The 12,500-nt window shown below is 46.0% G+C and overlaps 1 protein-coding gene across 5 annotated transcripts in view; it reads right to left on the reverse strand.

Annotated features, from left to right (window-relative positions):
* Positions 1-12,500, reverse strand: part of itgav (integrin, alpha V) — a 40,417-nt gene that overhangs the window by 27,626 nt on the left and 291 nt on the right. For all 5 annotated transcript variants that reach the window (XM_080019320.1, XM_080019318.1, XM_080019317.1 and 2 more), the window contains exons 1-5: positions 12,308-12,500; positions 11,570-11,700; positions 4,803-4,894; positions 3,821-3,935; positions 766-827 (exon numbers count right to left, since the gene is read on the reverse strand). The exon at positions 12,308-12,500 is cut by the window's right edge and continues 291 nt beyond it. In XM_080019320.1, coding sequence (XP_079875446.1) covers positions 766-827; positions 3,821-3,935; positions 4,803-4,894; positions 11,570-11,700; positions 12,308-12,495 — 588 coding nt within the window. In that variant the 5' untranslated portion in view covers positions 12,496-12,500. The remainder of the gene's footprint in view (positions 1-765; positions 828-3,820; positions 3,936-4,802; positions 4,895-11,569; positions 11,701-12,307) is intronic.

Raw genomic sequence — 12,500 nt, forward strand, 5'->3', positions numbered from 1 at the left:
AGTGTGTGTGTGTTTGTATGTTTGAGTGTGTGTGTGTGTGTGTTTGAGAGTGTGTGTGTGTATGTGTTTGAGTGTGTGTGTGTGTGTGTGTTTGAGTGTGTTTGTATGTTTGAGTGTGTGTGTGTGTTTGAGTTTGTGTGTGTGTGTGTTTGAGTGTGTTTGTATGTTTGAGTGTGTGTGTGTGTTTGAGTTTGTGTGTGTGTGTGTGTGTTTGAGTATGTGTGTGTGTGTGTTTGAGTGTGTGTATGTGTGTGTGTTTGAGTGTGTGTATGTGTTTGAGTGTGTGTGTGTTTGAGTGTGTGTATGTTTGAGTGTGTGTGTTTGAGTGAGTGTGTGTGTGTGTGTGTTTGAGTGTGTGTTTGTGTGTTTAAGTGTGTGTGTATGTGTGTTTGTTTGAGTGTGTGTGTGTGTGTATGTGTGTGTGTATGTGCTTAGTGTGTGTGTATGTGCTTTGTGTGATTGTGTGTGTATGTGCTTTGTGTGTGTGTGCTTTGTGTGTGTGTGTGTGTGCTTTGTGCTTTGTGTGTGTGTGTGTGTGCTTTGTGCTTTGTGTGTCTGTGTGTGCTTTGTGTGTCTGTGTGTGCTTTGTGTGTGTGTGCTTTGTGTGTGTGTGTCTGTGTGTGTGTGTGCTTTGTGTGTGTGTGTGTCTGTGTGTGTGTGCTTTGTGTGCTTTGTGTGTGTGTGTGTGTGTGTGTCTGTGTGTGTGTGTGTGTGTGTGTGTGTGTGTGTGTGTGTGTGCGTGCGTGTGTGTGTGTGTACACACACCTTGAGGAAGTTTGCGCTGAAACCCGCCTGACAGAATCCCTGTCCTTCTGGACTGTTAGCAGCTGAACGGGAGAGACAGGACATTAGAGAGAGAGACGATACACACACACATATACAGTATACACACACATATACAGTATATAGACACATCTACAGTATACATACACACAAAGTATATGTACACACATATACAGTATCTATACACTGTATATATACACACGTGTCCCATCACAGCAAAAGCCGCTGTCTCGCGCATTTCCAAAATGGCCAGCAGCACCAAATAAGTTGAAAAAACCTTTCTTGAAGGTAATTGAGAATTTTCCAGATTCTTGTTCCTTTGTGTTTTTTATTTATTTCCCAACGTATTTTCAAATTTATAAGTAGTAGAAAAAAGTTCAACCGTGGAGTTAAATATACCCATTAGATGACATGAGTAAACACAGTTCATTTAGCGAGACGCTGAACAACGACGTTCTATGGTTTCCTTCAACGCGAGCGTCCAGGTAAAGATCATTCCTCCATATTCCATGTGGCGTGAAGCCACAATGTGAAACCGTTTCCATAGAGTTCAACCTTTGAATCGTAGTACTTTTACACACACAAGGAGACATCGTTGTGGAGGGGGCGTGTACCCTTGCCTGTGAAAACTTTCTTCTCCGTATCGTTATGGATTAGGTGAAGCGGGTGGAGGAAGCTCTGAATCATATCTCAGACCTTAATCAGACCAGTGAGATGGATCCAAGTCAGTGTCAGCAGCGCGTACTGGACTTCATTTTCCGTGATGAGAGTCAGTTCTCCCACGGCGACGCGGAGAACGACAGCGATGCTGAATGTGATGTTACTCCAGACTTGGAGAACATTTCAAACAGCAGATTTCAAACTTGATGTAATGATGTAACTATTTTCAAGAACCACCGGAGGAGACCGACGATACGCCCGTTGTTATTACAACGGAAGAAAATGATGACGTGACAAAGTCTGCTGAGGTTGGTGCAGATTTTCAGATTTCAGATTTTCCAAGACTCATCTTATTGACAGACTCTACATTTTGTTGTGTTGTCCGTACTTTTAAACTCCAAAATAATTCCACTTTTATAAAACATGTATATTCTTACTGTTAAATTAACGTTTTTTAAAAATAAAATAGTTGTGTGTTGTTGACGCTGTTCAACGCTGATGGTGATTGGCCTGTTCAGCATTTTTTAAGGAGCCATGAGACTTTGTGTGTCCGCCAACGCCATTTGCATTCTAGGAGCTGAATGAAGCTGGTGTGGATAAAACTTTGAAGGTGATTATCTCAGAAACACAGTTTGCCAAACCCTTGTCATTAACAAGTCATAGCTTTAAGAATATTTGGGTCACATATACAGTATATACACACATATACAGTAAATATACAGTATATATACACACATAGAGTAAATATACAGTATATACACACATATACAGCATACTGAATATATACACATATACAGTATATATACAGTATATATACACACATATACAGTATATACACACACATATATATATACTGTATACACACATGTATACATCGACACACCAGCCTCAGATGACAGAGCTCCATGTCAACATGGACAGAGGTGGAGTTCTCCGTTCATGTTAACATGGACAGAGGTGGAGTTCTCCGTTCATGTTAACACGGACAGAGGTGGAGTTCTCCGTTCATGTCAACACGGACAGAGGTGGAGTTCTCCGTTCATGTCAACATGGACAGAGGTGGAGTTCTTTGTTCAGGCCGGGTGAAGCAGACGTAGAACTAGGACTGGAGGACACACAGAAGAAGAAGAAACACCAGCGATGGACAAGTCTGTCCAATCGTCATGTCTGTGAGATGCAGAGAAGGTGAAGGGATGATCTGATGATCTGACAGGTGGAGGAGGAGGTGTAACGGTGTGGGGACGGGGGCTCTGCTCTATGTAAGCAAGGGCCACATCCCAGGATTTTCAAGGTCAATATGCCAACGATTTGAGATCTGGCTGAGATGTGGTTGTCCAGGGTGGTAAAGGGTAGTACAGGGTAGTACAGGGTGGTACAGGGTGGTACAGGGTAGTACAGGGTGGTACAGGGTAGTACAGGGTAGTACAGGGTGGTACAGGGTGGTACAGGGTGGTACAGGGTAGTACAGGGTACTACAGGGTGGTACAGGGTGGTATGTCCGACGGGAAGCAGCTACCCTCACCCTGGCAAGGAAAGCCCAGAAGAACGACTGGCACATCCTACACAAAGCCACAACAACACCGGCACCACCATGCAGGCTCAAGTCTCGCCATCCCTACAACAAGGCAGCACAAGAGATGCTACAGTCGATCCCTGACGACTTGTCCAAGGACGCCTGGCTGGCAGCATCCTGGAGACAATCGTGGGAGTCAGCTGCGCCCTCGCGCATCCAACGATACATCCGGGACCCAGGAGGAGGTGTAAAAGGAGAAGACATGCCACGCCACCTATGGACCTCGCTGAACCGCCTGCGTACTGGCGTCGGGCGCTTCAAGTCCTCTCTAAAGAAGTGGGGCCTATCCGACAGTGCGTCATGCGAGTGTGGCGAACCTGAACAGACTGCCGAGCACATAATCACCAGCTGCCCCCTATACAGCCCACCCTCAGAAGCTGGCCTTTTTGACCTAGGACTGGAGACGAGGGCGTGGCTATATGACACTGAGTTGGCCATCTGATGATATACGAAAGAAGAAGAAGAAGGGTGGTATAGGGTGGTACAGGGTGGTACAGGGTAGTACAGGGTAGTACAGGCTGGTACCTGTACCACCTGAGGTTAGCACCTCAAGTCCTGGAGAAGCATTCCAGGTGACACCCCATGAAGCTGCTGGAGGGAATGCCAAGAGTGGGCAACGCTGAAGAACCCTGTGAGACGTTTTTGGTTTCTCCATCGCTCCTTTTGTGTTATTTCAGAGTTTTGAAGCCTCCACTAGTTATTCTTGTAGAATAACTAGTGAAGGAGTTGGAGATTAATAAATTCAACTCCAACCCTGGATGAGAGAACGTTCCGATGGCACTGAGTGAAATGAAGTTCACTGACCTGATCTACAGGGGGAGTACTCCACCACCTTCCCACCCTTCATCAGGAAGCAGGTTCCTACTGGTTCCCTCTCAGAGTACCCATAGGTCGACCACTGGTAGAGGGGAGCGCACGCCTGCACGGACACACGCACGCACGCGCACACACACACACACACACACACACACACACACACACACACACACACACACACACACACACACACACACACACACACACACACACACACACACACACACACACACACACACACACACACACACACACACACACACACACACACACACAGTTTACACTGCTAGCCTGCGAGCGTGTGCCGTCCAGTTGGCTCCATATATGGAAACGAACGCCCGCAGCATGACATCACCACAGCTGAAAAGGGGCGTGGCCTATCACTTAAACCATCCAACATTCTGCATGCATGTTTTCTATGGAGTAACTGCTTTTCTATAGCCTATTGGAAGACTGCTACACAGACACACTTATAAACTGCAAGTTGCTAGAAAATGCATTTCTATTTCAGCTGCATACTTAAAGGGATTTGCATTTTATAACTGTTGCATTTAAAACAGAGACCTTGTTTTTATTTTTACTTGTCATAAAGAAATAACTCTTAACTCTTACGCTTATGAGACATTGGAAGGAGCTAGGCTAGCTGATCCCATATGCAGCCATGCATTGAGCTAACACAGGTAGCATGCAGGAGCGGAGTATCCCTTTAAGGGACGTGTGCAGACGGCAGATCCCAGTCCTCCATCATGTCCTAGGACTCCAGCTTTGATGCCGCTTGTTGATTTGCGGAACTGGATCTTCGTGTTAAACACTTATTGTACGTTTAAAAGTTGATGCATAAAACTCCGCCCCTTACACCAGCAGTTACTTCCAACAGTACTTTACAAAACACAATGTGTCCTGCATGAACCATGTGGAGGCGTCCGGCACGTGTGTATTTTTGTGTTTTTAGAGAGTATCTGTGTCTTACCAGGATGTGCTCTCCATCAGAGCGGACAGATGCTCCGAACCACTGCTTGGATTTGAACTCCATCTGAACACCGTCAGAGGACCTCCTGTTGTCTGAGACGCGCACGCACGCACACGCACACACACACACACACACACACACACACACACACACACACACACACACACACAGCCTTTAAAAATATTTATTTGAAGATGCAGAACTGACAGTAAATGTGTTTACAGCGTCACAGCAACAAGCTGAATCAGCAGTTCTCAACGTCCTCCCCGACATCTTGTCAGAGGGAGGAGCTTCCAGCGAGGCTTCAACCTGCGTGTTTCTCTCCCTAATGCAGCGTGGGAGGAGCCAGGAGGTGTTGCCACAACTTGCCCGGTTGGAGGCTGTCACCGCAGACCTCCTCCATCCACACAGGAAATGCAGCTCGGCCTCGGCGCTCCGGGGCACGGCAGCAGAGGCTGAAGACCTTTCTCTCAATGTTCAACAGAAACTTTTAAAGACTGTACGGAAAAGTCCCGTTTCACTAAGAGAGTTTAGTCAGGTGTACGGTGAACACCGCTGTGTGTGTGTGTGTGTGTGTGTGTGTGTGTGTGTGTGTTACAACACCTCGTGGTGGTGTAGTTGAGGGAAGTAGACGTGACCTGGATGACTAAACCTAAAAACAACAGCAGACCATGATCAACGACGCACGCCCCCTGTATCAACACGGCGGAGGCTGCAGAACCTTGTTTTCCACACAAAGTCATTGCAACGTCGTCCTGCAGACCGGACCAGTCTTTTCAATCACTTCCAAGCACCATTTTTAATGGCGGCTCCATTTCTTCGAAAACAATACACTATTGAATATTGGGAATAAAAACCAAATAACCGGAGCATCCAATTTTCACTTCATTCTGTAAAATGTAAATTTATTCTGTAACTGTGACTTGAATCTCACAGCATCTCAAAAAGTGTCCTTCATTCTAAAAATATGCTTTTAATCTCAACATTTGGCTTTAATCTAAAAACGTTCAACTTCAAATTCCCCTCAAAACTTGAACCATAAGAGCTCCAGGTTCCCAGCGGGGGCGGGCCACGCCCAGGCAGCCGCACGGCGGTGGGTGCTGATAATGAGCTGTGAGCTGCCATCCCAGCCCACGGCAGCAGGGAGCTCCTGTTCAGATGCCTCCTGCTTTACGACTCCAAGCTGTTCCATGGAGCGGGGGGGGGGGGCGTAGACACAGCCCAGCGCCAGAGGGCGACACGGGGAATGGAACCCGCACGCGCCCACCAGACAGGAAGTGGAGCGTTCACAATCCTCTTTCATTTGAGTCAGGACGTCTGAGATTAAAATCTGATTTTCAACAGAGATCGAACAACGCTGCTTGTTATCGCTTTATTAGCTTTTCTTCAGACAGACAGACCGACAGACAAGAAGTATTTGGGCTTATCCGCAACAGAATACGACCGTGTCCACACGTATGTGGATTTCTCTGAAAGATTTTTCTGATAAAAAGGCTCGCTGGCCAAAACTGTAAACAATAATAACAACAACAACAATAATAAAATAATAATAATAAAAAAACATATATAAATAAATAAATAATAATAACAATAATAATCATTTTAAAAATAAATAAATAAATAATAATAATAATAACAAGTCTGGGTGAAGGAGGAAGGGCGTTTTCAGCGGCTCCTGGGGTTGACCAGCCCCGTATGTCAATCCCCGGATCAGACCAATCAGCGAAGCTTGTGCGCGACTTCGGCCGATTCAGAGCAGCTGTGCAGCCGCAGGAAGGAAGCTTAACCACGCCCCTTGGTCCACCACACGCTGACATAATCATTCCAGGCCAGCAGGGGGCGACAACATGACGACAACAACACCACAGAGGAACATGAGGAGCACGCGTTGAGCTTCTTCAACATTCAAACACCGTACGGACACCGTTCCTGAAGCTGGACGCACTTCTAACCCCCTGGTGGAGGCACGGACAACTACACCACCTCGCTCCTAGCTTCCTGACGCAGGTGGAGGTCCTGGCGCGGGCTTTACTTCCTCCACCAACACACGGGAAGCAGAGCTCTGAAAAACCTCCGCCCTGGAAGGAGTTTTCCAAAAGCTTTGTTTCCAGTTCCTAAAACACCGTTTACGTGCGGGCGGGGTCAGAAGGGAAAGAAAATACTACCTTTCCCAAAATATCTGTATACGTGTGGACGAGGCCTGAAGGAATAATAATGTCTGTCTTGCTGTCTGCCTGTCTACCTGTCTGTCTGCCTGTTTTCCCCCTTCGGACTCGCTTACCAGCTTTAATTCAGCCAAATCTGAATAAATGCTTAATCTGTTCTGTTTCTGTGTCGTGCAGATGACTAAGGGAGGTCGATGAGAACATTAACTACATATCACACAACTTCTATATACAATTGCACAAGTACACACTGACATTGGATCCTGTCAGTTACACCTCCGTTTAGCACATGAGTGAGTTCACTGATAATGGGTTTGAACTGGACACGTATTGTATTCTCTTCATCATGTTCTATTTTGAATTCTTAAACCATTCAGTAAAACCACCTGGATTAATTCAGCATTGTGATTAATTTGCTGAATGTGATTCAACATTTAACAATATATTATAAACATGTGGCGGGGCACATCAAGTTGTCTCGGGGGCCGGCTGTGGCCCCCTGGCCTGTGGTTTGAGAGCCCCGGTGTAAACACTGTGGATCAAACTCTGGACGATCGGTTGAGGCTGTTAACTGACCACACACACACACACACACACACACACACACACACACACACACACACACACACACACACACACACACACACACACGCGCGCGCACACACATGCACACACACGCACACACACGCACACACACGCACACACCAATTTGCTGACCAGCCTTTGGGTCAAACCAACAAAGACTTCTATTGTGGCAAAAGAACAACCATCTCTCACATCCACCCACCCACCCAGTGAAGTAGGTCAGGCAATGCAGCCAATCAGAGCAGAGTAACGGAGCCATTGAATTTAATCAAAAACTGTTCAGAGCAAAACAAAGCAGCTCGGTGCAGTTCCAGTATGACTATATATATATATATATATATATACACATAAATAGAGTATATACAGTATATTATTGGATTCCATGGAGTGTTGTAGGATGTTCGAGTAAGTTTCTCCATGAACCCGTCACCGAAGAACCGTCAGAAAAAAAATATTTCCTTCTTTCCCGGGTGATAGAGACAGATTGTGTGTGTGTGTGTGTGTGTGTGTGTGTGTGTGTGTGTGTGTGTGGTTTGCAGACAGACTATGTTTGGCTGTGGTGTGCGTGATGACCACAGAATGCCATGGCAGAATAACAGCAGTCAGACACACAGCTGTCTGTCTGTTCTGCTGGAAACCCCCAGCATTAGTCACAGATTACAGTTTTCCCAGTTCTTATGAACGCAGCATCACTTCCAATTGAGCCAAATTACAATTTTAGGAGTTCCCATGGAGCGCAGCATTACATTGCTACCAACACCAGTTACAATTTTCCGAGGTACTATGGAACGCAGCATCGGCTCCCTCTCGGCGCAACAACATCATCTCACCTGGATCTGAGTTGGCTTTACACTGAATCTGACAAACGACGTGGAAGTCCACACACTTCTACGGAGAGTTGGATTCTGGTCGCGATATGCTCCGCCCCCCTGTGATAAGCCCCGCCCCTCTGTAATATGAGATCTCCAGATTCCGATGACGCTCCGGAACACGTTCAAATGTGTCGACTCTTGCGGCAAACTTTGGTATCCGACACGACGACCAGAAGTCACTTCATTTCATCTGAACTGGACCAGCACTTTCAATGCTGAAAATGAACTGTCTTCCATTCCAGAAATCCCATTTTCTACAACATCTTTTTATGATTTTTGTGTGAGCAGGGGGTCACCAGGGGGCCACCAGGGGCCCACCATGGGCCACCAGGGGCGTGGCCACAGTGGGATCTCTCTTGTGTCTTGGTGTCCGGTTGGTGTGTCGCCACATCCACTTCTTGGAACGGGACAGAATCCTGCTGCTTGTCAGACAGGAAGCAGCAGGACACACACACATGCTCAGATAACGCAGCAGGAAGTGATAAGAGGACCTGCAGCTGCTTTATAGACCTCGTCAATTCCACTCAAAACTACAACTCTAAACGTCGTCTTTACCCAAATAAGGACTTCCTGTGCTTTACCCACAAGTCACTTGGATGGGTGCCATTTCTTTCCACAGAACTGTCTTTCCACGTGTACACGTTATCTGTGACACCACCCAGTTTATCATTTTTGAAAATCATTCGCTGAAGAATGATTATGAAGCTTCAAGGTCTCAATCAAGTATAACGTGTAGTTATTGTTATGAAATGCATTTGGCTTGTTTGCTTTTTTATTATCACTATTTGATGAGCTATTAATGAAAAGCACTTTGAGTGAAAGGTGCTACACAAATAAAGGTTATTATTATTATTATTATTATTATTATTATTATTATTATTAATAATAATAATAAATGTGTTAACATGTAAAAACATACAAGGGTGGAAATATTTCAGTAAATCCTTTTTGTTGTGTTTTTGTCCTGTCCCTGGAAAACACTGAACAAAGATGCCTTGCTTGACGGCAGCAGGGGTGTGAGCAGGACTCAACCCTCCAGCTCCAGCTCGTTCTGCAGGAACGCAGAGTTTTCACCAAAAAAGGACATTTCTCCCTAAAAAGGAAAATAATCAACAGCTGAACTCTCTCTGCTGTCATGACGACGCACGGGCATGGGCATGGGCGCGCGCACACACACACACACACACACACACACACACACACACACACACACACACACACACACACACACACACACACACACACACACACACACACACACACACACACACAATAAACTTGTTTGTACTCAAGTGTAGCAAGTTTTTGTGTGTGTCAGACACCCCCTGCCGTAGCATGCAGCTAGCTGAACCCATTGGTTTCAATGAGAAAGGCTAACAAAAGTGAAGAAGTTTTCTCGGGGAGGAAAGAATTCCAAACCTTCTTAAACCCATCCATCTCTCCATCCATCTCTCCATCCATCTCTCCATCCATCTCTCCATCAGGTTTGACAAACAGTAATATCCATTTCCAACCGCGGCAAAAGCCCGGTAACAACGCTAACAAGCGTCATGTGTCACCAGTGGGAAGGAAAAACCCGGATCTCAGTCCCGGGTCAAATGACCCTGAAATGGAATCAGGTTCAAATCGTCTCCACCTGCGATGGGTTCTGATGTCAACACAAAACCCAAGCCGGTCCCCGCTCCCCGCCGGGCTCCGAGTCCCTCTAGCACCGCCCCAAGCCGGTCCCTGCTCTCCGCCGCTGGCGGAGCGGTGCGTGGATGCTCCATGGTGCTTCCGCTGCAGCGTGGTTCATGAAGGATCCCATTCCTTCAAACGCATCAAAATACTTTTATTTCAAGTGTTACACTTTTATGTCGTTGTTTGTTTAAGTTGCTGTCTCCCTGACTGTTCTGTTCCCAACCTCACTGGAACCATGACGACCAGATGGGAAAGGTGTCACATCGCCTATTCTTAGAGGGTCAACCCGGGTTTAAAAATCCCGGCTTGACCCGTTCATTTTGGGGTGAAAGGAAAAGTCACAAAGTGTCTGAGATGATAGAAGCACAGCGCTGCGGCAAAACCACGTCAGGAGCCATCAAAGCTTCTCTGATCCCTCTAAAAAGTCAGGATGCACCGGTTTATCGGCCTATCGGTCAGTGACATCCCCCGATGGCAGCGGCCAATGTCTGTCCAGTGTTTCCACACACACACACACACAGGTGTATAAGTTGAGAAGACACGGGAACAGATCTCTGCAGTGCTCCAAGGAGGAAGCAGGAAGTGATGCTGCGTTCACGGGAACTCGGAAAACCGTCAGTGATGCTGCATTCATTGGAACTCGGAAAACTGTAAGTGATGCTGCGTTCATGTAAACTCGGAAAACATCGGCAATCGGCCAAATTGGTATCATGAATCGTATCGGGCCAGAATTTCACAATTGGTGCACCCCGAGTACATTTACATTTACATTTAGTCATTTGGCAGACGCTTTTATCCAAAGCGACTTACAAGGGAGAATAACATTCAGCTACATTGCGACAGAGATTAGTGTAACAACAACATTGGTGTAACAATAAATACTGCAAGGTGGTGCAAAGTAATTGTAGATTAGGACAGGAGGTACTCACTGAAGAGCTGGGTCTTCAGGTGCTTCTTAAAGACAGAGAGGGAGGTCCCCGCTCTGGTCATTTTTGGCAGCTCGTTCCACCAACGTGGAACTACAAATGAGAATAGCCTGGATTGCCGTGGCTGTATGGCCGGCAGAGCCAGGCGACGCTCATTTGACGAGCGCAGCATCCGGGGGGCAACATGTGCTCTTACAAGAGCATTTAAGTAGGCGGGAGCATTCCCAACAATCACTCTGTAGGCCAGCATAAGAGACTTGAACTTGATGCGAGCGGCTACAGGTAACCAGTGGAGCTCGATGAGCAGCGGAGTGACATGTGCCCTCTTTGGCTGGTTGAACACCAGTCGCGCCGCCGCCGCCGAGTAAAAACACTATGAACCAGATTCTGTGTGAACGTGATGGCGTCCAGTCCCAGAGCCCACAGTGCATCTCCCACACGCAGGCAGCACCACCAGTATCAATACAGGATCTATATCAAGACCCATGTGTTATCAGCACCTAATGAAGTCTTATCTTCTAAAGGGGGCGGAGTCTTACCCTTGGAGTCGAACTGCAGCTGCTGGCAGGAGGCGGAGCTTCGCCAGGGGCAGCTGTAGACGGCGCCTCGCTCTATGACATCACCAGAGGAGGAGGAGTTAGCTCTGGGAGCCCCAATCAGAACATCTAACCTGGAGGAGAGGAAAGAAGAGGAGAGGATAATTACTTTACTACTATTATTATTATTATTATTATTATTATTATTATTGTCTATTATTATTGTTTTTTATATGAGCTTCTGCAATACTGCAATTTTCCTCCAGAGATGAAGTATCTATCTATTCTTCCATCTATGTATTTCATTCAACCATCTATCTATCCACCCAGCCATCTATCTATCTATCTATCTATCTATCTATCTATCTATCTATCTATTCATCCAACCATCTATCATCCCTCCATCCAATTAGCCCTTTAACTACAGTTTGGGAAGACATTTTTCCAAAGTGAAAACATTTTATTCTAAAATATAATATACACGAAAATATGAGATTCCTTTCACATTCTTTATACTATACTTTATTATAATATACTATATAATAATATATTGTATTATAATATACTACACTATAATATACTATACTGTACTGTCCTACATTATATTATAAGAAGAAGAATATACTATATTATACTACACTATAATATAATGTACTTTATTATATTATAATATACTATATTATACTACAGTATAATATATTATAATATACTGTATTTTATCTTTTCTCCTAAAACTCTTACTTTGTGCTGGTCCTCTGCTTGAAGAAATCCACCGAGAAGCCGAAGTAGCTCCCCCCGGGTCCCGAGAAGACCGACGGCCGCTCCACGTCCAGGTTGAAGCCGGAGCACATCTCCAGGCAGAGCAGAGCCAGAAGACAGCTGCACCACCACCACCTCCACCTCCACCTCCCTGGGGTGGAGGAGACCATCCTGC

The sequence above is a fragment of the Zeus faber genome (assembly GCF_960531495.2).
Source record: "Zeus faber genome assembly, chromosome: 18".
In the NCBI taxonomy this organism is placed as follows: Eukaryota; Metazoa; Chordata; class Actinopteri; order Zeiformes; family Zeidae; genus Zeus; species Zeus faber.